Below are 26,605 nucleotides of genomic sequence, written 5' to 3'. Positions count from 1 at the left end.
GAAGGATGGCCATTTTCATGATATTGATTCTTCCTACCCATGAGCATGGAATGTTCTTCCATTTGTTTGTATCCTCTTTTATTTCCTTGAGCAGTGGTTTGTAGTTCTCCTTGAAGAGGTCCTTCACATCCCTTGTAAGTTGGATTCCTAGGTATTTTATTCTCTTTGAAGCAATTGTGAATGGGAGTTCACTCATGATTTGGCTCTCTGTTTGTCTGTTATTGATGTATAAGAATGCTTGTGATTTTTGTACATTGATTTTGTATCCTGAGACTTTGCTGAAGTTGCTTATCAGCTCAAGGAGATTTTGGGCTGAGACAATGGGGTTTTCTAGATATACTATCATGTCATCTGCAAACAGGGACAATTTGACTTCCTCTTTTCCTAATTGAATACCCTTGATTTCCTTCTCTTGCCTAATTGCCCTGGCCAGAACTTCCAACACTATGTTGAATAGAAGTGGTGAGAGAGGGCATCCCTGTCTTGTGCCAGTTTTCAAAGGGAATGCTTCCAGTTTTTGCCCATTCAGTATGATATTGGCTGTGGGTTTGTCATAAATAGCTCTTATTATTTTGAGATACGTCCCATCAATACCTAATTTCTTGAGAGTTTTTAGCATGAAGGGTTGTTGAATTTTGTCAAAGGCCTTTTCTGCATCTATTGAGATAATCATGTGGTTTTTGACTTTGGTTCTGTTTATATGCTGGATTACATTTATTGATTTGCGTATATTGAACCAGCCTTGCATCCCAGGGATGAAGCCCACTTGATCATGGTGGATAAGCTTTTTGATGTGCTGCTGGATTCTGTTTGCCAGTATTTTATTGAGGATTTTTGCATCAATGTTCATCAAGGATATTGGTCTAAAATTCTCTTTTTTTGTTGTGTCTCTGCCAGGCTTTGGTATCAGGATGATGCTGGCCTCATAAAATGAGTTAGGGAGGATTCCCTCTTTTTCTATTGATTGGAATAGTTTCAGAAGGAATGGTACCAGCTCCTCCTTGTACCTCTGGTAGAATTCGGCTGTGAACCCATCTGGTCCTGGACTTTTTTTGGTTGGTAAGCTATTGATTATTGCCACAATTTCAGATCCTGTTATTGGTCTATTCAGAGATTCAACTTCTTCCTGGTTTAGTCTTGGGAGGGTGTATGTGTTGAGGAATTTATCCATTTCTTCTAGATTTTCTAGTTTATTTGCGTAGAGGTGTTTGTAATATTCTCTGATGGTAGTTTGTATTTCTGTGGGATCAGTGGTGATATCCCCTTTATCATTTTTTATTGCATCTATTTGATTCTTCTCTCTTTTTTTCTTTATTAATCTTGCTAGTGGTCTATCAATTTTGTTGATCCTCTCAAAAAACCAGCTCCTGGATTCATTTATTTTTTGAAGGGTTTTTTGTGTCTCTATTTCCTTCAGTTCTGCTCTGATTTTAGTTATTTCTTGCCTTCTGCTAGCTTTTGAATGTGTTTGCTCTTGCTTTTCTAGTTCTTTTAATTGTGATGTTAGGGTGTCAATTTTGGATCTTTCCTGCTTTCTCTTGTGGGCATTTAGTGCTATAAATTTCCCTCTACACACTGCTTTGAATGCATCCCAGAGATTCTGGTATGTTGTGTCTTGGTTCTCGTTGGTTTCAAAGAACATCTTTATTTCTGCCTTCATTTCGTTATGTACCCAGTAGTCATTCAGGAGCAGGTTGTTCAGTTTCCACGTAGTTGAGCGGTTTTGAGTGAGATTCTTAATCCTGAGTTCTAGCTTGATTGCACTGTGATCTGAGAGATAGTTTGTTATAATTTCTGTTCTTTTACATTTATTGAGGAGAGCTTTACTTCCAAGGATATGGTCAATTTTGGAATAGGTGTGGTGTGGTGCTGAAAAAAATGTATATTCTGTTGATTTGGGGTGGAGAGTTCTGTAGATGTCTATTAGGTCTGCTTGGTGCAGAGCTGAGTTCAATTCCTGGGTATCCTTGTTGATTTTCTGTCTCGTTGATCACTAGTTCAACCCTTGTGGAAGTCAGTGTGGCGATTCCTCAGGGATCTAGAACTAGAAATTCCATTTGACCCAGCCATCTCATTACTGGGTATATACCCAAAGGACTATAAATCATGCTGCTATAAAGACACATGCACACGTATGTTTATTGCGGCATTATTCACAATAGCAAAGACTTAGAACCAACCCAAATGTCCAACAATGATAGACTGGATTAAGAAAATGTGGCACATATACACCATGGAATACTATGCAGCCATAAAAAATGATGAGTTCACGTCCTTTGTAGGGACATGGATGAAATTGGAAATCATCATTCTCAGTAAACTATCGCAAGAACAAAAAACCAAACACCGCATATTCTCACTCATAGGTGAGAATTGAACAATGAGAACACATGGACACAGGAAGGGGAACATCACACTTCGGGGACTGTTGTGGGGTGGGGGGAGGGGGGAGGGATAGCATTGGGAGATATACCTAATGCTAGATGACGAGTTGGTGGGTGCAGCGCACCAGCATGGCACATGTATACATATGTAACTTACCTGCACGTTGCGCACATGTACCATAGAGCCTAAAGTATAATAATAATAATAATAATAATAATAATAAAAAAAAAAGAAAAAAGAAAAAAAAAGAAAAAAAAAAAAGAAAAAAAAAATTGTCTTTTAATTTTTGTTTAAGGAAACTTCTATATGGACAAATAACAATGTAGAAAGGTGTTTTCACCAGAAGTATTCTTTAACCAGTCTGCCCTCCTCCTGAAGGAAATGATTTAACAGGGGTTATTGGACTACCTTGAAGACTAGTAAATAAATATCTGTCGCCATTTTACAAAACATGCAGCAAAAAAGAGGATGAATACAGTAGTGGTCATTACCAATTATTGCGTCTTTGAGTTTTAAGTTTTCATTTATTAGAAGTGATATTAAGTTGATATGATAATGTGAGGGAAGTGTCCAAGTATAGCCCAACACCTCTACTGTGTTTCCAAAGAGTCTTAGGTACAGGACGTGCTGGCTAACTCACGCGTTGAATTGCATGCAAACAGCTCAGCCAGTACATCCCTGTTCCCTCTATATCTGACACATGAAAACCTTTCTCAGAACTGCTTAGTTATGTGTTTATCAGTGTCCCTTCAGCACATTCCTCCTCTTCCCCCAAATCCTGTATTTCAGACACTGCAGGAAAAGGGTTTGGATCCATCTACTGCAGCAAGAAGTGGGGTGCACGCAGCCAAAGGGCCACTGTCGTCTTCAAAATGGACCTACTAGCCTTAACATTACAAGGGCCTGAATCTTGTGTACTCTCTCTCTCTTGCTGTAAGTAAATACTCTAGCACCTGAACTTGGTGTGCATGTTATCTGTTTTCAGCAACTTTGAATCATTTACTGGTCTCTTCCTAGGTGGGTTTTATCTGCCTTTTAACATGGGCTGCACCTATGTGAAATTCTATCCTACAGCAAAACCTGGCCACATCGTGAAACAGACAAAAAGTTAACTGTATATTGAACTAATATTTGTAATAAAACACATTGATTTTAAATAATTACGATGTATATTGCCCTGATGGCCTCAATTCTTTACCACTCCCTGCATTCACACACATAGGCAGTGCTGTCTCACTTTGTTTCTTTGAGTATAAGACTGACTTTGGCTATTAGAATGAGGCAGCAGTAAACTGTGTGCCAGTTCTGAGCCTAGTGTGTCATTCCTCTTCTCCTTTACTTCTCCCATTGCCATGAAAAGAGCATGCTCAGAGTAGCTTGCAGGTCACAGGAGGATGATGAAATTACCTAGGGTAGAGTTGTCCCAGGTAAGGTGCCCCAACGAAGCAGAGCCTAGAACACAGTTCCCAGCAGACGTGCTGATGCTTGTGTGAGGCCCACAAAGACCAGCAGAACTACCCAGTTGATTTGGGGGGATGCATCTTCAGCATCTTTAAGTAAAAGTGTAGGTGATAATGCTGCAGTACAACAACAACAACAACAATGATAATAATAATAAAGAGAGGAATAGGCCACTTCTGTAGGTTCAGAGGAATCTGCTATTTTAATATTTTTGGTTGTATCCGCCAACATATAACCATCCATGTTCAAAATCCCATTTTTTCCCCAAAAAGTCCCCAACTGTGTTAGGGAGTTTAACTTTCCATGGAGCTCAGCCACTGTTACTTTTAATTGTTGATTTAATTATTCATCTTTTTGTTAATTTTTTTCTCAGCATGTAGCAATGACTTCTGAGTTCCACTTTCTTCATAATCGCTATTTTCCCTGCATGTCTCAGATATTTGATACACGGTACCAGCTAGGCATTTGCTTCACCCAGTAAAGTCATGCTAGTGTACCACTGCTGAGAATTTTAACAATCGCACTGCCACCTTGTGCCCATTGCCAGCCAGGCAGAAAAGAATTCAGCTCCAAGATACCATTCCAGTCTTTGCATTTTGGGCCACTCCTAATACCAGTTAGTCCAGGTTGGGTTCTCCAAGAAGTAGATTCTGAGCCAGAGATTAATGTGTAGGAGGTTTATTAGAGCATGCTGTTGGTATCAAGGGAAAGAAAGGGAAGGGAAAGAAGCATGATTGGACAGAAGCTGACCTGAGATGCACCCTCAGCCAATTCTATAGGGAGTTCTGAGCTGGAGTGAGAGTGAGCCTTAAGAGTTGTGCTGAGTTGTCCTTCCATTGATAAAAAACAAAAATAGTCCACTTTGGAAAGTCAGTTATTTTAGCTAAAGCAATCCTGGCAGGGAGCCGACAATTAATACCCTTCTGGGGCCAGCACTTCGATCATATGTGGCAGTAAATCATTCCTGAAGAGGAATCTTGATTGTGTATCATAGAATCCACAATCACATAATTACAACTAAGTAAATTATGACAAAGTGAAGACTGATTATTTAAACCCAAAACACTTTTCCACCTGTTTACTATTATTCTGCTGTCTTCCAATTTAACAGGACTCGGTGGCTATCCATTTTCTTGGATTTCCTACATTCATAAGCATTAACTGTACTGAGTTATTTCACTTTATGTTTTGAATGCCTCTTCCTTGTCTGAGAGCTTAACACAAAAGATACCATAATTTATCTACTGTTTTCTTAATCACTCTTCCAATGCATTCAAATGGTCCCATAAATGCTTGTGGAATGGCTGTTGACTGGGTGATGCCATAGTATTTATTTGTCAGCCTTTCTATCCATTTTCCATCCATTTTATTTTCTATAAATCGGTACTATGTTGAAGAAAATGACCACACTGTAGATATTCTACGTTATCTTCCCTCTGCCACTTCATTTGCATACAAATATATAAAGTTTTAAAATTTCTCATAATATCTTTTGGGAAAAACATCCACAGTAAATGTCAGGTAGCTTAAATTAGACCTTTAAAGGACTCCATCATTGTTGAGATTAAATCATTTTTAGACAATATTTACCAAAAAAATATTTCATGTCTTCTATTAAAGTTAATTTCTAGAGGGTTGAGGCTTAGTACTCTTCAGCACTTCTCATATGTTCTCTTGGCTCTTATTTTGAATATAAATATTGTATCTGCTGCCTATTTCTGATCTCCATTACATTTGATTTTTTTAACGTAAGATTTCGTATTATCATTAATACCTTCAGAATTCAAAACTTTTACGTTACATTTAGAAATCACTCTCAGTTCTCAGTAACATTTCCAGGAAGAAAAAAATGTATTGCACTTCTCTTTTACTTTAACATCTGTGATTATCTTTCTGTAAGTTCTTTTTCTTGGCAATGAAAAAATTTTCCATTTCCCAATTGGATAGTAACCAGTAGTCAGTAATTATCAAAACACACCAGAGAAAGTATTGTTTTTCTATTTTTCAGTTTCTTGAAAAATTAATGTGTCTTTAGAAATTATTCTAGAGATGTTTATAGAAAATTGTTAGCTTGGGAGAAAATATTCCTGATGCGTAAAATGGTTGTGCATTAGGGAGTGGGTGGTAAGTTTGCATTTGTCAGTTTTATTGTAATTTGAGAAAACCATTGTCCCAATCCAAAGAATGTGGTGCTGTGAGAAAACCACTGTCCCAATCCAAAGAATGTGTTGCTGTGAGAAAATCATTGTCCCAATCCAAAGAATGTGTTGCCCAGAGCCCCAAATCTGTTGCAAGGATTGATTGTGTGGAAGCTGCAAAAAAGACAATTCAGCACAATTTTCTGGGAAATAGAACATTTTTACAAGATTCATTGGAAGGTCCAGTCTTGAATAAATAATGCAAAACCCCTTACATGCTATGCTCTGCCATCACACAGCCTCCTGTGGAACAGCTTTTGGTCAATCATGGATTCATCTTCATTCCTTTATAACATAATTTTGTTTATGGAAATATTAATTTTTACAACATAAATCATATATTACATAGTTCTGTGACGTAAATCCCAAGAAAAGATTATGGGAACTTGTTACATAACATTAATAGCCATGTATTTTTTAAAAAACCCTGAAGATTAAACATGGTTACTACCAGTTATGGGCTGGATTGTGTTCCCCGCAAATTCATATGGTGAAATCCTAAGCCACAGCACCTCAGAATGCAGCTCTTTATGGAGATAGGGTCTTTCAAGAAGTAATTAAAGTAAAATGAGGTCATGAGGCTGGGCCCTACTCCAACATGAGTTGGAACATTATAAGAAATTGGAACACAGACACATATAGAGGAAGGCCATGTGAAGACACACAAAGAAGATGACCATCTACAAGCCAAGTAGAGAGGCCTCAGAAGAAACCAAGCTGGCCAACATCTTGATATCAGACTTTTCTGACTTCCAGAATTGTGAGAAAATAAATCTCTGTTTGGTCACTCAGTCTGTGGTACTTACTTATGGCAGCTGTAGAAAAATAATACACTGACTGCAACAATAAGAAAACTTCACTGAATTTTTGATGTGTGTGTTTAGCTACATTTTAGATCCTAAAGCTTGCTATTTAGCTGGAAGATTTTGTTATAATTAGAGCGAAACCATTACTAAATGAAATTGTATTTGCATATTTGAATTTGTAAACTCCTACATGTCATTCAAGAAAGGTGATGCAGCCAATAATCATAATACAATGCCTTGTTCTGATTAAAAATTTTTAAAAAATGTTTTCTTGAAAGAAAATGTGGTACATATACACAATGGAGTACTATTTAGCCATAAAAAGCATGATATCCAGTCATTTGCAACAACATGGATGGAACTGGAGGTCATTATGTTAAGTAAAATAAGCCAGGCACAGAAAGACAAACATCACATGTTCTCACTTATTTGTGGGATCTAAAAATCAAACAATTGAACTCATTGACCTAGAGGGTAGAAGATAGTTACCAGAGGCTGGGAAGGGTAGTAGGAGGAAGGGGGGATGGTTAATGGGTATGAAAAATTAGAAAAAATGAATAAGACCTACTATTTGATAGTACAACAGGGTGACTATAGTCAATAATAACTTAACTGTACATTTTAAAATAATTTAAGGAGTATAACTGGATTATTTGAAACTCAATGGATAAATACTTGAGGGCATGGATACGCCATTTTTTGTGATGTGTTTATTTCACATTGCATGCCTGTATCAAAACATTTCATGTACTGCATATATATATACATATCTACTATGTACCTACAAATTATTTTAAAAAATGATGAGGGCACAAAATTGCTTGTTAATTAAATGAAAAATCAGAACAATCATTATTTTCATTGTTTTCCCTGGTGTGCACAGCAGCTACTTTTAATCTTAAATTTTACCATAATTGAAAAGGGGACTAGGCTACCAAGATTAAGTGGGAAGAGTCCAACAAGAGGACCTTTGTAAAGCAAGAGTCACATTCTTTAAAAGGATCACTGACACTAAGAAACTATACAGTAATACTATGTCATGAGTTTTCATGAATTATTTCTTTCTCCATGAAAACTATTGTGTTATCTTAGTATAAAAGATTATAGAAATAATGCTGTGTCATTCAGAATATTTGAAGGGTAAAGTGCAGTAATTCAGTTTAAACAAAAAATTTGCTTCTGTAGCTCTGGCCATTTTCTTGCCAGACTTTCATAGTATTTCATTTAATTGGGTAAAAGTATGTGTTATGAACTGAAGTGTGTTCCCACGAAGTTCATATGTTGAAGCCCTAAACCCCAATATGACTATATTTGGAAATACATCCATTAAAAAGGCAAGTAAGGTTAAATGAAGTCCAGTGAGTGGTTCCTAGTCCAAAACGACTGGTACTCTTATAAGAAGAGAAAGAGACACCAGGAATGTGAGTGCACAGAGGGAAGACTATGTGTGGACCTCAACAAGGTGATCATTGGCAAGCCAAGGAGAGAAGCCTCAGGAGAAACCAACCCTAACTTCAACTTGACCCTGTACTTCCAGCTTTCTGAACTGTGAGAAAATATATTTTTGTTGTTTAAGCTACCCAGTCTGTGATATTTAATTATGGAAGCCCTAGGGAACTAATGCAATGTAGGTCTTAGATATCTATGAAGAACATACTAGTAAGAGGGAATTTGTTAGTCTTTCTGAAAAGAAATAGTTTCCAACACAGCATTTTGGTTTTATATTTATAGAATGTCAATAGTTTGTGTTTATGGAGAATATAAGTCCTGTTTCATGTATGTACACTACAAATTTAGGCAAAGCCACTTATTTATGTTCTTTTTTTTCAGAATCATAAAATTTATTTGAGGAAGAACAAAGGCAGTAGAAAATTTCAAAGCCAAATTTTAAAGGAATGTGTTTTCATAACAGAAAAAATATTCATCAAATATGATAAGAAGAAAACCTGACAAACTGTAGTGATATGATTGTTATACTTATCAATTACACAGAGCAAGCAATACAAATGCAATGTGAATAATTTATTTAAGTAATGTCTAAAACCTTTCTAGTTAATTTCTGAGTATGGACTTCACATTATTCTGGAGGAAAATCAACTTTTTTCGTTAAATGTTTATAGACACATTCTATGATAATTTAATATAGGTAATTATTTCAAGAACAATAACCTTCATATCTTTAAAATGTAGAGTAAAAGAGAAAATGAAAATGTCACACTTTCTAATAATACTGTGCCTTCAGTTTAGTATTTTATTTTTTCCAGCATTATTTTAGTGTGGGTGGTAAATACTTGCCTCAAGACAAATACTTCCCAAGTCATAAGGAGTATATGTACTTAGAATGACAGTATATATCGAAAAAAGTTACAGAAGTATTTTGGTTTGCACCTCAGGTGATTCAATTTTATTTAGGGGAAATTACAGAGAAGTTATAATAATTGTGACAAGTATCAGCAGTATAAAAATCACACCCATGATGTTTCACAGGAAAACAGAACAATATGCTAAAGTGCCATTTGAATGGAAAACATATCCATAGTGTTTCATCTCTTCATCCCATTTAAAACAAAAGTAGATGTAAATAAATTGTGAAAAAAATGACAAGGTGTAATGCAAGAAATATCCCATTGAGATAGACATGAGATTTCTGAACATTATGTTTACATCAAGTTCCTCAAAAGGGTATCCAAATTCATAAAATCTTATTTCAGAACATCAATATCTCTCAGTGCCTAAGTGTGGACTGTCAGTGGCCAGAGGTATTTTACTCAGTGTCACTGTAGCACCTATTTCTTTTAATCTGCTCTTCCACCGTGAGTTGTTCTGACTGCACCTCCACTCTGGGAAACAAAGGCTTAGCTGTACATTCATGGCTCAGGTCATCAAAACCTGTGTTTCCATTATTGCAGGCAGCTTCTATTGTTTCACCACGCCAATGTTTAACATCCTTTCCAAATTCCCTTAAATCCAAGCATGGCTTATTTTTAATTTGATCTACAGAATCTATTAAATCACAATTGAAAATGTTCTCATTTTTCTTGGAAAATGCAGTGATTTTCACAGTGTTAGAAAAGAAAAAGTGTAAATTTTTGCTCTTTGAATGGCTTCCTTTAATGTTTAAGAGATTTGTATCAGGAGAGATGATTGAACTTCCCCCCTTTACCATAAGGCCTCTGCTGAGGCTTGGTTTTGGAGCAGGCTGCACAGGACTGCCAGCAGCTGCTCTGTCAGTCTGTTTCTTCAGAGCCATTGCTAGTACATTCCTCGAATAAGTCTTTTCAGATTCAAATATACCAAGTAACTCGGAGATTCTAGATGTATTTTCTAACTTCTCAATTTCATATTCATTTGCAGTGTCATTTGCTTCACTCGACAAGGGTAATAGATCAGGAAATTCTAAAATAGATGTCTTCTGCCTGCAATTATTCAGATGTGAGACTGCTACATAATTGTTATTATTATTCTTATTCAAATTCTCTTTATGATTTTCTGGCATCTCCTCATCATCAGTGTTAGTAACCTGTAAAACTTCTGCACCATTAGTTTGGTTAGTTTTTTCATTTTTCTCCTTTCCAGCACTCTGCACAACCACATTATTGTTGTCATTAAGATCCATAGCACTTTTCCTGTTACTCTTTGTATCTTCAGCTTCACTCAGCCTATCTTGCACATTCTTCCCTCCTTCCTTCTTTTCATCTTTTCTTCCTTCATGCATTTTCATTTCTTTGATTCCTATAACATCCTCTTTCTGACAAACATGGGTGGACTGTAGATAAGGCTGCAAAAAAGGAAGGTGATCTTGTCCTTGTCCTTTATTTTCTGGAGTTCTAACATCTTCTAGCAGAGATTCACTTTTAAATTCAGGGGATGGCAGGGTTGTCATTTCAGGTGGCCATTTAGGTTTACTCATTTTGAGCTCTTCCTCAAAGGGTAAGGTTTTCTTAGGGATCTCCTTGGAAGGAGGCCAAATGACTTTTAATTTTCCCCTTTCCCCTAATTTTCTCAAATCATTCCTTTGCCCTTCACTGTTACCAGCATCTAAATGTTCATTATGATCTCCAGGTACAAGGGTGTTTTCTGCAGTATTTTTAGACATATTTGGTTCTTCATTAGGAATAAAGTCCACTGATCTGCTTTGGTTTTTGCAGTTCCATCTATCTTTATGCTGCTTATGTCCAAAACCTTCATCATAATTTCCTTTGGATTTGAAAAGTTGTTTAAAGTGAGGTTTGCAGTATATTTGTCCATGAAGTGATGCATAATTTCCCAAACTGCCAAAAAGAAAAAGAACACTTAGCAGTTTGTATTTACTGTAGGTTCATAGGGAATTGGGGATTAATTATTTCAATGAGTTACAGACTAGTAAACTTAAGTTACTAGCAATGGGAATGGCCCTATTAGTTGAACATTTCTGTTTGATAATATTATTACCACCAATACCTCGTATGATGTACGTCTTGCAGTGTTTAGAATTTTATGATGTGTGTCAGGTATTGGCATAATAGGTATTATAGGGTAATGCACATATAGTTATAGATGGTGCAGAGTGATAGGACTGAACTTGTGCTAATTCAATGATTTATGTGAGGGGTTGTAATTTCCAATAAATCCTGAGTAGCAAACACATACAAATCAACAATATGAGCTTCTTTGTTAACTGGATTTTGAATGAGCTGGAAGGTGTGCCTAACAATTGCTTATGTGGCCTCTTTAAGGAGATTAACAAATTGAGTGATTTAAAATTAAAATGAACTCTAGTCAGAGGCAGGAGCATAGTTTTTGAATATCTATGAATCTACACATAAAAACAGATACATCAACAAGATAGCAAAACTTAAAACCCATGGGTAACATTTACAACAAAATGAAGTGACAAGGTAGCCCCCTCAACATCAAAATACAAAGAACTAAGGAGAAACCACCAACAGACACAAGGCCAGCACGATGGTCTCATCTGTATTGGTGATAGCAGAGGGAGCAAGGAAGATGTCTGATGGACCTGAAAATATGAGACCACAAAATAACCAACTAATATTTCCTGGAAAGTATCACATGCCAATCAGAGAACAGCAGCTGAAACTTTGAGGAGATTTGTCCTATCCAATAGACAATGAGTGCAAGGTCCCTGTGGTAAGGAAGACTTGAAGAGGCCAGTGAGGTTGAACTCCTAAAACTGGGCTCCCCTTTTAAACAGAATCCCAAAGTGAGAAAAAATAGGAGAGTGGAATCAAGATTGAGCAGGATAATGATTACAGAAATGGAAGAGAAGGTTCTGAAAAATATGGAGAAGAGGAGCCAAACCAGGGAATTCTGGAAATCAAGCTGCCCTGTTTTCCTGATCAGTATATGAAAACTAAAAGAGGTAGCTCTGTGAAGTTAGAAAAACTATCCTGATTTTTATCATTCTAAGGTTTGGGAAAACTAATTTTATATAAAAATGAGCAACAGAAATATACCAAGGTAAATCATATACGAAGTTATTAAAAGAAAATAAAAGTGCAAAGGGCATTATAATATCGCTGTAGATAATGAAAACATGCCAGAAAAACATGCTCTAAAAATATATCAAAAATTTAACCTATGACTTCAAAATGAGTTAAAAGACATTAAGAACATGATAAAAGAGCTGAAAGAACATCATGAATCAGAATTTAAAATCTCATAAGTGAGGTGCCAGAAATCAGAAAAAATAGAAATAAAAGATAAAAATATCAGCAACAAAACTAAAAGAAATACAAGAGCAAATAAACACAATAAAAAGTGACTTAAGAGAAACAGAAGAATGAAAACATAACCTTTTCAATAATCAGAAAGAAATAAATATGAAAAGAATTTAAGAGAAAGAGACAGATAATAAAAATAGGCAAAAAACATTCAAGGTATAGATAATAGGAATTCTTGAAGAAAAAACTATACAATAAAACAGATTAAATATTAAATAGTTATAATTAAAACAAACTTTCTTGATACAAAAAAGTATGCAAAAACATATAGAAAGAGCACACTGGGTAACTGACACTAGTGAAGAATGACCAATGCCAAGAACTAATCTAGTAAAATTGCTAGATTTTAAATAATAAAAAGAAAAAAATCTGTGGGTATATTTAAGAAAAAATATACATCTTATAAGGAAAATAAAATTAGATCGTTATCAAGCTATTCCAACACTTTATGCCAGAAGAAAATAAAATAATGCATCAAAGAATACAATGAAAGAAAGTGTAAGCCAAACATTTTAATTTCAGCAAAACTGACTTTTTGTTATAAAGGTCACAGAAAAATTTTTATCAGCATGTAAGAATTCAGCGAATACTGTTTCCATGAAGAGTTTTGAAGAGTCTACTAGAAACCAAGCTTTAATATCAGAACAACTGCAGAAACATCAAGGTAAGCATTGGTAGCGGGCATTAATATCTTGCAACCTGAAAACTAAGATGAAATAAGGGCAAAGAGGGGGATAACATGGTATGTAGTGGCTATATGATCTGAAACTGAAGATGTGGTACAATAATTTATAAAATGGGGAGGGCAAATGTAATTTTTAAATGTTTTGATAATGAAATCAGTGGTGCTAATAGATGATACTTGCTATGGGAATGGAGAAAAGTATATAGGTTAAAAGGTATTTATGGGGCAGAAATTGAAGGACTTGGTGATGGCTTGAATGTAGGGAATGAAGGAAAGGAAGGAGCCAAAGATAACTCCATGCTTTGGTCACTGAGTTAATGTTAATGTCATTTACTGATACAGTAGCATAAAGACTGTACAGTTAAAGAAGGAATTTAGATAGAAGAAAATGGGGCATATTGAGTTTGCTGTACTTATGAGAAATCTAATTGGAGAAGTATATCAGTCATTGAGATACAAGCATCTGATGCACAGGGAGATTTGGCCTAGCAGTACAGACTTCAGAGTCATTACCACATAGATTATTTAAATCATGGGAGTGGATGTGATTCACTAGAAAGAAGAGAAACGTTGAGAAGAATAAATTCCTATAACATAATTGTGAGGACTTCTTACATCTTGGTAATGGACAGAGAGTCCCCCACACAGGTGCCTGAGAAGGAGCACCCAAAGAGTAGGGGGAAAGCCATTATACTCTGTTGTTATGGAAACCAAGGGAAAAAAATGTTGCCATGAGGGTGTTCGACATTGTCAATTAAAGTCAGAAAAAATATAGTCTGAGAGATGCACATTAGATTTAGCCAAAAAAAAAAAAAAATCAATTTTAGCATCTCAGACTACAGTCACACCAAATGTCACATTCAGTTAAATGCATTTACTTCAAGAGTTTTGGAAAATGAATGCATTTTAGCTGTGTGGATAGGGTGTTTCTGTTTGCTCCAGAGAAAAAACAGAGTTTTTCTCTTACCTGTCACTGATATTTTTCTAAATTTCAGTTTCATTTTTAAAAACTTAGTCTAGCTCAAAGACAGGTAAATTCTAACCTACCCACCACTTGTTTTGGTACATGAAGTTTTATTGGAACACAGCCAAGCCCACTTATTTACAACCACACCCATTTGTTTAGTTATCTGTGGCTGCTCTTGCTCTCTAATAGAAATTGAGTAGTGACAGAAGCAGTATGGCCTGCAAAGCCAAAATTACTTATGATCTAGCCCTTAACAGAAAATGTTTGCTACCTCCTGATCTAGAGTCTAGACTTTAGACTAACATACTAACTTAAAAATCTTGATTTGCAGAGTAACTCTTAATTTTACTCATCTGTGTGATTTTTGTGTTCGGACAAAAGGGATGCTTTTGGATTTGATTAGAAAAGTAAAATTCCTAAAGGAAAAAGGTCACAGAAATACATAATAGAACATGAGCAAATCTCCCTGTGTGGTTGTGTTAACTGATGCAGCAGCAAGATCTGGAAAAATGTGCATTTTCCTAGAGATATGAGGTTATACATATAGTACAGCTCCTGGAATATTTGTGGCAAAGACAATTAAACATTTTACCTTAGTTTACTGTTGCAATGGTGGCATCGGAAGCAGGACTTATGAAAATTCTGCTTGTCTGCCACTAGGCACTCCATTGGATAAACTGTCTTTTGACAAAGTATACATATTTCCTTGTCTTGGAGCAGCAGCTTCTAAAAATAAAAATTTACAAAGCTTTCTGTAGTGTTATCTTCAATCATATTGTAAAAACATAACAAAACAAAAACACATATTAACTGGCCATGCAGTTAAAGTAGAAAAGCTCTAAGACTACTGTCCTTATGATGTGTCTCTGGACAGAGACTAACCTATCATCAGGTCTAAGGGTCTGCTAGGATGATCTACATTACTCTAGTGCTTCTACCATTCATAGATTGTATGAGTAGACGTTTATGATTTAAAAAACATACGTGAGTAAAATATGTTCATTAGACATATAAGTACATTACAAACATATATATGTGCATATATGTGAGTATATATTTTATATATATATACATATATATATATAAAATACTCAGCAATGGGGAGCTCTGAGATAACTTATCATTCTAGATAATTGAGTTTTCCCTATATATAAAGGCTTGTACCTAAGCTGGTCAAAAGTTTTTACTTCTTAAAGCATTTTAGATAGATCTTTCTAAAATACATACATATGTTTTTTAAGCCAAGGACATTGTATTTGCTTCAATATTTTCTTGATGACTTAGAGTTTACTGTAAGATACCAACTCTTAACTGTAATGCAATGAGACTGCTGAATACATTAAAATGCTCAGGGTCATTTGTCCTCAATCTAACTGGCTTTAGATTGCGGAGCTTTTTGGATTCTTGCATCTGCTTATATAGTTTTCCTACATCTTTTCTTGCTCCTCTAAAGCACCTATGCTCACTTCCTGTGGCTTTCATGTAAATGTTAGCCTCTATGAATAATAGTGGTTCTATTACTAACCAGTGTTTGTATAGTGGTTTAAAACTAACACACAACTTTCACTTCAGAATTGCTTTTTGTCCTCACAGCGACCCTGTGAGAATGACTAAGCTTTGGTATTAGTTATTTATAAGAGAAAATATGCTCAGGGTCCATTATACAAATAATTATATCTACTTTAGTGCCTAGATGGTCAATCTGGGCCACTGAGTGAACTCCTTTGCTTATTTGGTTCTAGTAGAGGACACATTTTTATGTTTATCACAAGTTTCTTTGTATGTTCTATGTGTTTTTGAGCTATCTTAACAGAAGCTGAGCATTTGAAATTAATTAGACAGCTTTGCTTAATTATGCCAGAAGCAAGCACATTAAGAACCATATTTACCTGATAAACTAGACACATATGTTGCAAATATGATGGAGGCATAATTATTAGTTTCAGCAGTTTTTATTTTTAAGCTTGCTATTTCTTTCAATCTGTCTAAAATAATGGACTAAACTAATGATGCACATTAATTATATAAAATTATTTTACCATGAAGCCTCATTAATTGCAAGAAGTAGGGAAATGAGCTGTTCTTTGATGTTAAAAATCATGTACTAAGTTCATATGATTTAAACCTCCCTCCTTCCAAATAAAATCAAAATTTTAAAATGTATTGTTTACACTCATTTGTGAATGAGGTTGATTGAGCAGTGATTTAGTTTATTTTTTAGAAAAGCGAAAAAATCAGTTATAAAAAAATGTGGCATCAGAGAAAACTAACTCTATCCAACTCAGTAGCAATAGTTGAATATATAAAAGGTCTAATTCCACACCCACACTTTTGTCAGAGATACAGTTCATTAAAAATACTAAAGCACACATGAAGAATGTAAATTGTGTCTCAGACTTCTATCAGTCTGTATTGAACTCAATGAAAATATCATTTAAACCTGGCAGTTAAAAATATGTCAATATTAGGTCAAGGGATATTATTTATTATTGTCTAGAATAATTGCATGAAATAAAATCATTGCTATACCTGTTGCTTTATCCAAAGCTTTATTTACCTTGACAAATATGTCCCAGTAATCTGTATAATAGTATTTGTTATTCTCACACAGTGCAAGTAAATCATACTAGATGCTTTTGTGAAAAGAACGTTGTAAAAGCAAGCATATAAAGAGTATATAAGCATACATGGGAAGCTGTTAGTTTTAGGTTATATTGTTTGGTTGTTTCCACACACTCTTTTTAACTGCACATCATTTTGGCTATGGAACACATGCCTTTAAATGGTTAATCTTCTTTAACACATTGCAAGCTCATTTACCACTTATAAATGCAGATTCCTCTTGGAAGGTGGTTCTCATCTCAGTTGCAGAAGCATCTGAGGTTGCATATCCCAGGCTTTTAAAAACTCTTCCACTCTCCTGCCACGTCTTTTGAAAATTTTTTCTTACTTCTTTAGGTGAATCAGAGATATCTAAAATATGTCCAGCAATGACATCCTCATAGGTTGGTGGGGCATGCTTGAAGTCACAGCCAGATTTGCCAGCTTCTGAGCTATGTGATGAAGAGGTTTTCATCTTCGACTCAACAATTTGACTCTCAAATGCATCCATGCCTGAGAAATGTTCACTTAGAGACCTTGTTTCAGAATAGATCCTGGGCTGCTTAACAGGAATCTTTTCTTGCAGCTCTCTAGGATGTTTGCAAGAAAAGTCTGTAAAACTCGTGTTTCCTAAAGATGTTAATCCAAATTCCTCCTTACAAAAAGTATGACTTTCTTGTTGTATATTATGGTTTGTTTCTCCATTTGCATAAACTCTTCTATTTGACTTTGCTTCAGAAACTGGGCCATGCTCAAATTCCCTGAACCATCTGTTTATTTCATTTTCATGGTCATTCACGAAATTTTCAGCCATTTGAACAGTTCGGTTTGCTGCTTCATATCTCTGTGTGTGCTCTGACAGGCGAGGAGGCACTTCGATCTTACGGATGATTTCAACTGCATCATAACTTTCAGTGTCGGGCATTATGTGATCAGTGGAATTTAGTCCATCTTTATGAACATAAGTAGCTCTCTTCTCCACTTTCCTGATTTCCTCTTGGGCGTCCGCAGATTCTCTGAAGGAACCACTAGCAGCATGATTTATATTTACCGGTATTGTGATTGTAGGTGGAGAGTCCCTACCACGAGTTTCTATCTTAATTTGACGACGAAGTGTTGCAGGAGACATGATGATTTCAGACCTCTTCTCTACAATTGGAACCGGGGTTGCTGCTGGACATGGGATGGCCCCTTTGGATAACTTTGCGGTGGTGTCTTTGAGTCTGACAAGTTGTTCAGAGCGACTCCTGGGTGGAGAAGGGGAAATGTTTGCTCTGTGAATTTCAGATGTTTGCGACATGGGCCTTCTTGGCGGGGATTCAACATAACTGTCCTTTTTAGGGGACTGAGAAAGCTCGTCCTTAGTAGGGTTTTCTGTTCGTCGGGCAGTAGATTCTATTGTGATAAAAGTTGGTGACGGTGGGCGTGTTTTTAAAGAGGGAGGAGGAATGTTGCTATCATCGAGTTTAATTTCCTGATGGGTTTTCACGTGACTATGAACAGTTGCTTCATGATGAGCTGCTACTTGGTGCTGTACTGTTTTCTCTTTGGCAATTTTATTTTCTTTCTGTTCACTATTTTTATTATTGCTGACATGAACATTAGATACTTTGGATGATGTTTCATCAAGACTAGTGGGTTTATTTCCCGGTTTTCCTGTTTTGGAGGACATCATGGCTATCTGAATTATATTTTCATAGGACACAAGCATATCTTCTGCTTGAGTTTTAATATGTGTTATTTCTTCTTTTACTTTTTCTAAATTATTCTCCATGGCAATGTGAACTGCATATTCTCTCTTTTCTTCACTTATCAGCCATCCTGGGATAGTATTTAACAGTGTCTGAAATGTTTTAAGGCCACTTTTATTTGGCTCTGCTTCAAACTGTTTTACTCTCCACAAAATCTGTTGTAGTTCTTCACGTTTTCTCAAGAATTCCACTATATTTACGGCACCTTTTCCATCATCCTGCTGGGATTCTTTCACAGAGGAAAAGAAAGATTTGTTCTGTGTAATCTCTTGCTTTGAATCTTCAGTATTAGAGAGGACTTGTTTCTGTTGTGTGTCCTTGACTTCGAGACATTTTTCTTCCTGCAGACTATTATATGGCTGGGGCAATTTTTTATGTCCAGCTTTACTTTCAGAGGTCTGTATTTGTGTTTGCTGAAAATTCTGAGTCTGTGAATCAAGACGTGCATCAATAACCATTTGCTTGGCGACCTTTGGTGCTGATTTATTCTTCAGATGTGCTTGTTTTCTTTCAGTTATTAATCTCTCTTCTTTTCGACCAATCATTGATGGTCCCTGATTTTTTTCTTCACTTCCTGGAAGTTTCCCTCTGTCAGATCCCCTAAATTCTCTTTGCTTCCCAGGAACTACCTTGAGCTTATCTTCATGGTTCTTCTGTATGGATTCTGTAGGCAATTGTATTGTGACTCTTTTCTCCTTCTTAGGTAACTGATAATGTCTTTCAGCCAGAGATTGCTTAGGACTACATTCAGTGCTTGCTTCAGTTTTCTTGGTTTCCAGATATTGTTGTTTGGTAAAGGTTTGAACATCAATCTCAGATTGCTGTTTATGACTTTCATAGCTGTGGTCTGTTTCATTTAATGTATGATCTAGAGTTGGAAGTTTGATGGTTTTAACTTTGAAATTTGGGGAAATTGGTTTGCTTTGGGGCAAGTGCAACTGCTCCAAATACTTCTTCTGTTGTGTTTGTTGGGTACTACATTCTTGGTGACTTTGTTTAATTTCACAAGCTGATTTGGATTGCATAATGTCCCTTGAGCTTTGTAAAACTTCCTTTTTCATCTTATCTTTGTCTTCTGAGGCTGCTAAAACATGGTGGAGCCTCATGGCAGCGACTGTTTCTGGCGATGTTGTGGAGAGTTGGTTATCAGAACACACTCCTAGTATCCGAGCATTACTTTGAGAGCCTGGGCTGGGTTGAACCACGGTGCATTCTGAATCAATTCCAGATAGGGAAACCTCCTCATTGGTTTTTCGTAATGGCATTTCCTTTTCCACCTCTGTTATGTGTTGATTTTGGCTTTGAGTTTTAACAATGTTGTAGTAAGAACTCTCCTGTTTCTGTTTTTCAATTTCTTCTTTTTGTTGTCTATATTTTTCTTCAGCAATCATTAAAGGTGTCTTAAATTTTCTCATATAAGGTTTTGGACTTTGTTGTCCTGAACTCTCTGGAAATGAATGAGATTTTATAAGAGGTGCAATCTGTTTTTTCTTGGGTGCTGAAGTTCCTGGAACTGTGTGTGAGAGACAGTTCGCAGAGTCAATAGATAATTGTTTTCTTTCATCAAGACTCTTACTAATAACGTTCTGCTTTGTCTCCGTGTGTTCACTGCTGGTCGTCACCAGTACGTTTTTCTGATTCTTTGAGGTAGTAATTTTACATTCCATATCTGACAGGGAGGTTGCCAATTCAACTTTGGGGGGAAAATTGTTCTTATTATCTTTTATATGCTTGGGAAGTTTGGGTTTGGGCAATGTGGGAGGTGGCAACACACCTGATTTTCCTGTTATGATTTTAGCCTGAGAATTCTGAGAGTTCGAGGCTTCTTTTTGGGAATATTGTTGCATGAAGGCTCCACTGTGCTTTTCTGGAGCAGAGGAGGAAAGGAGATGTGCTGGTTTTTGAGATGGAGTTGGAGGAGGAGGAGGCGGCAGAAACATCGATGGACTTTCTCTTTCAGATTTCTCATCTACTGGAGGTGGAGGAAGAGGGAGGCCTGGAAAACTTTCAAATTCAGCCTTTATCTTCTCTGTGGACAGTGAGGGAAGAAACCCATTTTTTTCAGGAAACATCATTAAAGGAGGTGGAGGAGGAAGAGGAAATTCAATTTCAGATGACGCATTAGAAGGTGGTGGAGGAGGTGGAGATGGAGGTGGAAGGGGGCACTCACTTTCTTTTACATTATTCTCAGGGTTAAAGTTGATTGGATTCAAGGACCTTTCCATTGCCATTTTTAAGTCCGTGGAAGTATTTGTTTTCATTAGAAAGTCCTGGCTTTTCAAGTGAACATCAGTCTCCTGCTTTTTATTGCTTGCCTTAAATGTATTGTGACTTTTTTCAGAGACTTTCACTTCTGTTACATTGGATGTGTCTTGTTCTACAGGCAAAGGCTGCCACATTGGTTGAAGGTTTATATTCTTTTTCTTTATATCCTCATTAGAATATTTTGCTTCTTGCTTTAACAAAGTTTGCTTCTGAAAGTCCCCTGAAAGGTCATAAGTTCCTCCAACTGGCATGCTGACTGGATGCTGGGTGGGACTGGGCTTGGAACTTTGTGTATCAGTTAATATTTTAATATTTTTGGTCTTTTTAGGACTCTTTATATGAAAACCCTCCGTTTTCTGGTGGTCATTTCTCGGTTCATATGTCTGTTGCTTTCCAATGGTTTTATCAGCAGATTGGATGGAATTAAAGACATCATCCTTCTTCAGCTCTCTCACTGCCCTGTCTGATTCTTTAGTTGTTAGAGTATTCTTAACTGACACAGTTGAAGCTAATTGTCTGCTCATATATTCATCTCTAAGATGCTGTTCTCCTGTGATATCAGTCCAGACACCCATTTTGTCTCCTGATTCCAAAACATTTTTAATAGATTTATGGTGTGAATTAGATAGTCTTCTAAGGCTTTTCTCCAGAGCATCATTGTTTTGTTCACGATCTATGACAATCTTTACAGTGCCTTTGGGGGCTTTTGGAAGATTAACCTCAGTTCTTTCTTCTACTAAATTGCCATGACAAGATTTCCCCATAGTTTGACTGAGAGTATCTGCTCCCCCTTGCCACTTGGCTGCTGGCTCAAATGGTCCTGGCTTTGGCTGAAGAAGGCTATTTTTGCTCCTCTGGACAGCAACCTGATGAATATCTGTTGTCTGCTCTCCTGAGGATCCTGCCATCACAGCTTGAGCATCTTTTTTGATTATACCTTCTTTATGTACCTCTTTGAAACTTCTTTGTGCTTCTTTCAAAGACCTTAGTGATGTTTCCAGGTCATCTTTGAGAAGCTCCTTTTTCAGAATTTCTGTCTTTGTATTTGTAGCTTTTTCAAGGCATTCAATAGCTTTCTCAATATCACCAGGGATGGCATCAGGCTGTTTGGAGTCTTTCCATCGATGGCTTGATTCTTTAAGTGACTTGAGTGTGGCTAGCATGTTACCTTTTGTAATTTCTTCTGTTTTCGTCACTGTTTTCTGATTTACAGCCTGGCTGCGGGAATTTAGGGTTGATGTCAAATCACCTTTTATAATCTCTTCTTTGGGTATCTTACCAAATGTACTCTGAGGCTCAGTCATAAAAACCTTAACTGTGTTATGCACATCTCCAGGGATGATGTCAGTTTCACTAACAGTATGCTCTACCAGAGACTGCCTTTTCTTCAGTAACAGTTTTGTACCTTCAACATCACCACCAATGATTTCTTTCTCTCCTTCTTGTTTCTTAGCTGTCAGTGTTTCATTTGACTCTGTGTGGAGTTGTTTCAGATAATCCAAAGCTCCAGCTTCTATGCACATTGTGAAAAACTGAACATTTCCTCTCTCAGAGGCATCAATTTTAGCCCTTTCAGATATTTTATTGTTTGATGTGGAAGACAATAAATTATGAATGGTACGTCTGACATCACCCCCTATTACTTCTTCACGCTCAATTGTGTCACCATCATTTTCATGAAGAAGACAATAGATAGTCATGTTAATATCTCCTCTTTCATCTTCCTGAATTAAGATGCCTTTCTTCACAGATCTTTCCTCGGAGAACAGGTTTTTTATTGCTTGTTGTACATCACCTTTCACTATCTCTTCTTTTTCAGCATGAAATTCAGTTGATCTGTTTAATAATTGAGCTTTGGTCAAATTAACATTTCCCTTCTCTTCTTCACTAACCAAAATCTCTTTTTTAGTACAGTCCCTTTTGGAAAGTAGGTTCACCATTATATTTCTGAGATCAGCCCTGATAATTTCTTCTTTCTGTATCTCAGGAGATGCTTGGTTCATTAGCTTGTATTTTGCCATTCGAACATCCCCAACTTCATCAGCTTCAATGATGATTCCAGGAGCCTGGATAACTTTTTGAGAGTAGAGATCTTCTAAGGTTTCTTTAATGCTCTTGCCAATAATTTCTATCTTTTCTACTCTAGTTTCATTAAATTCATGAAGTGGTGTTGTTTCAAAGAGCCACGTAGTTGTTTTGACATCAGAAGGAGGGATTTCTTCCCTGGTCATTTTTGTGATACCTTTATGTGCTTCCATAATAGAATCGAAAGTTTGATTTTCAAAAAGCCACACAGCCTGCTTAACATCACCTTTCTGCACATCTTCCTGAGTGACTGTCTTGATATTTTCATATTCTAACCCTTCTCCTCTCAGTTCATCCATAGTGTGGGTTTCAAATAGCCAAGTAGATGTTTTAACATTGCCCTTTTGTATTTCATTGACACTTACTGTTCGTATATAGTTATTCTTATCAAAATTTTCAGACTCAAAGAATTGTTTACTTGTCTTTACATTGCCACCTTGTATATGGTCAATACTGGGCATAATATTATGTGATTCTTTAGATATCTGATCCAGTGGCTGAGTTTCAAATCTGTATCTGACAGAAGTAACATCTCCCTTCTGAATGTCTTCTTGTGTGACAGATTTAATAACATACACAGTTTCTGATTTATTAATAGAGTCTAATGGCTTTGTTTCAAAAAGCCACCTTGTTCCTCTCACATCTCCATGAATTACCTCTTCTTTTTTAACTGTGGTCACTTCATGATAGGACCCTTCTCGGTCTTGAATAGCATAGAGTGGCTGGGTTTCAAAGAGCATTCTGTAGCTTTTTACATCACCCTGTATTACTTCTTCAGTAATTGTTTTCTTGGTGCTGATATAGTCAGAGTCTTCTTTAATTTCATCTAAAGAAAAAGTCTCAAAAATAAAGCACCCCTTTCTTACATCCCCACCTTGTATGTCTGTCACTGTCTTAACACGTTCATCACCTTCTTGGCTTTCTTTTATCTTATCAATTGGTTGGTTTTCAAAAAGCCACCTACAGTTTAAAACATTGCCTTTCTGAATATCTTCAGTTTTTAAGGTTTTGATCTTTTTCAAAACTTCCTGTGAACTGGAACTTATAGAATCTAAGGACTGATTTTCAAATTTATACCTCATGCTGGAAACATCTCCAGCTTGTATATCCATTTCAACAGGCTTGATTTCCTTCACTTCTTCTCCTTGTATGCTGTCCAAATTTTCTGTCTCAAAAAGAAAACATGCTGTACGAACATCCCCACCTTGGATCTCCTCCTGTTTTACAGTTTGCAATTTGACTGTTGTTTCAGAGTCATCTTTTATGGTATCAAGTGGCTGAGTTTCAAAGAGCCAAGTACAGGTTTTGACATCTCCCTTATGAATTTCTTCACTGCTGGTCACTAGCGAAACTTTTTCATAAAGAGACTCCATCGGCTGGGTCTCAAAAAGCCATTTACAGGTTTTGACATCCCCTTTAACAATATCTCTAGTTTGCTCAGTTTTACTCTTTGTTTCTTCCATATCACTAAAATATTTAATTGAATCAAGAGGTTGGGTTTCAAACAACCATTTGGCAGATTTCACATTTCCAGTCTGTATTTCTTGAGCCGATATTCCTCTAATTATTTGAAATTTATGAATGCTTTCATCAAACTGGTCAATGGGCCTTGTTTCAAAAAGCCACCTACAGCTTCTTACATCGCCTCTTAAGATTTCTTCTTGCTGGACTGTCTTTACTTGATGGTATTTTCCAAGGGGATCTTGAATGGCATACAGTGGTGTTGTCTCGAAGAGAGATTTATTTAACTCTACAGCACCTCTTATGACTCCTTCCACCTCTATTTTATGTGATGCATCAAATTTAATTAAATTGTTTGATTCAAAGATATGTGCGTAATTCTTCACATCTCCTCTGTCAACTTCTTCAAGTTTCACTGTTCGTGTGTACTCCTTTTTATCTTTTCTAATGTCTTCCAGAGGTTGGGTTTCAAAAATCCATTTTTGATGCGTAACATCCCCTTTTTCTTCTTCAGAGGCAGTGATTTTTTGAAGCTTTCCTATATCAGGACTGTCTTTTAATGCCTCAATTGGAAGTGTTTCAAATAGATGCTTAGTAGTTTGTACATCACCCCCTATTATCTCCTCACGTTGTAGAGGATCTGCATCAGGAACTTCTTTTAGAATGTCTAATGGCTGTGTTTCAAACATCCAACACTTTCTGGAGACATCTGTACCTATTATTTTTTCCTTTTCAATGATGACCTCTTCTGACTCTTTGATTTTCTCCAAAGGTTGGGTTTCAAATAACCACTTTGCCTTACTCACCCCACCTTTGACATTTTCTTCCATGGATATTCCTCGGACAACTTTAATTTCTGTGATATCTTTGTTAATTGTGTCCAACGGCTGTGTTTCAAACATCCACCGTGCTGTTCTTACATCTCCCTTTTCAACATCTTCCCTGTGAACAGTTTTAATTTCCAGCATTTGGCCCGAACCATCTCTAATAACATATAATGGTTGAGTTTCGAAACATTTTATACTTCTCTTAACATTTCCTTTAATTTCTTTGAGCTCAGACCTAAGCTGCAGTAAGTGAACCTCATCCACTGAATGAAGCTGTCCAAGTTGATCTAGATGTTGAGTTTCAAACATGTATCTCACAGTCTTGACATCCCCCCCAGTTATGTCCTTACTGATAGTTACCACTGATTCTTCTTGACTTTGATGCATTTTATTCATTGAGTCCAATGGCCTTGTTTCAAACATCCACCGAGCTGTGCAGACATCTCCTCTGGCTAGCTCAGGAATTTTCTCTGCATTTTCTACAGTGTCAGAAGAATGAGCCCCGAGTGTGTCGATGGGTTGGGTTTCAAACATCCATGTGGTATATTTAACATCGCCACCAGCAATGATTTCTTGATCAGCAATGCCCCTGGAAATGTCACCTTCATCAGGAGAGCCATTATTAATGGAATCCAATGGTTGATTCTCAAAGATCCATCTAATGGACTGCACCTCTCCCTTCAGAATTTCATCCCATTCCAAGTATTCTCTTTCTGAGTTCAGATCTTTTTGAGAACTGTCATTTGTGTTTTCAAAAATATACCGGGCTTGTTGCACATCTGCTGAGGCTGAACTCCCTGAGTTCATTTGACTAGAAACAATCTCAGAAACCTCACTGATATAATCTTTTTCTAAGTTTTTTCTTAACTCAGGATGGATGTGTTTATATAAACGGTTTAATTCATACAAATTTCTTTGCTTGGAATATACATCTTTGGGGACTGGTAGTCTTCTAGGAGGACTGGGCAGTTCAGGGGACTGGGAAAATGCTGTCACATCTACTGAAGTTTGAAGTACGTCAGGTGGGGGAGGAGGAAATTCTTCTGTCATTCCTGAAGAAGTAGCATTAATTTGTGCCAGAGTTGAGGAAGTGACACTGTGATCACTATATCTTGTAGTTGATGTTTCCTTCCTCTGGTTGGTTGAAATGCAAGAAGTGGAAGAGGTACTCACAACTGACGATGGCTTTAAAGTCTCTTCATATTCACTTTCAATCTTCAGGGGAGAGAAAATCAAATCTTATAAAGGTGAGTGTAGTGGCAGAGGCTTCCTAGGCACTGCCCTTAATTGGTCTGTAACCTGGACCCTCCTATGATATCTCCATTGGGAACAATATGTGATATACTCATTTAAAGACCAACTTAGGAATAATAGTCAATATTTGTCACTA

The 26,605-nt window shown here is 36.6% G+C and overlaps 1 protein-coding gene across 2 annotated transcripts in view; it reads right to left on the bottom strand.

Moving 5' to 3' along the window:
- Window positions 1-9,203: 9,203 nt before the first annotated feature.
- XIRP2 (xin actin binding repeat containing 2) overlaps window positions 9,204-26,605 on the bottom strand; it is a 365,471-nt gene continuing 348,069 nt past the window's right edge. Inside the window, exons 10-12 of one of the 2 annotated variants that reach the window (XM_063712847.1) lie at window positions 17,046-26,430; window positions 14,818-14,951; window positions 11,019-11,121 (exon numbers count right to left, since the gene is read on the bottom strand). In XM_063712847.1, the coding sequence (XP_063568917.1) occupies window positions 14,857-14,951; window positions 17,046-26,430 (9,480 nt within the window). In that variant the 3' untranslated portion in view covers window positions 11,019-11,121; window positions 14,818-14,856. Of the gene's footprint in view, window positions 11,122-14,817; window positions 14,952-17,045; window positions 26,431-26,605 lie in introns of both variants that reach the window. The other variant, XM_054549434.2, reaches the window with a different exon arrangement.

The sequence above is a fragment of the Pongo abelii genome, chromosome 11 (genome assembly GCF_028885655.2).
Source record: "Pongo abelii isolate AG06213 chromosome 11, NHGRI_mPonAbe1-v2.0_pri, whole genome shotgun sequence".
Lineage (NCBI taxonomy): Eukaryota > Metazoa > Chordata > Mammalia > Primates > Hominidae > Pongo > Pongo abelii.
Note: the sequence above shows the minus strand (reverse complement) of the source record. Positions and strands in the feature narration are given on the sequence as shown.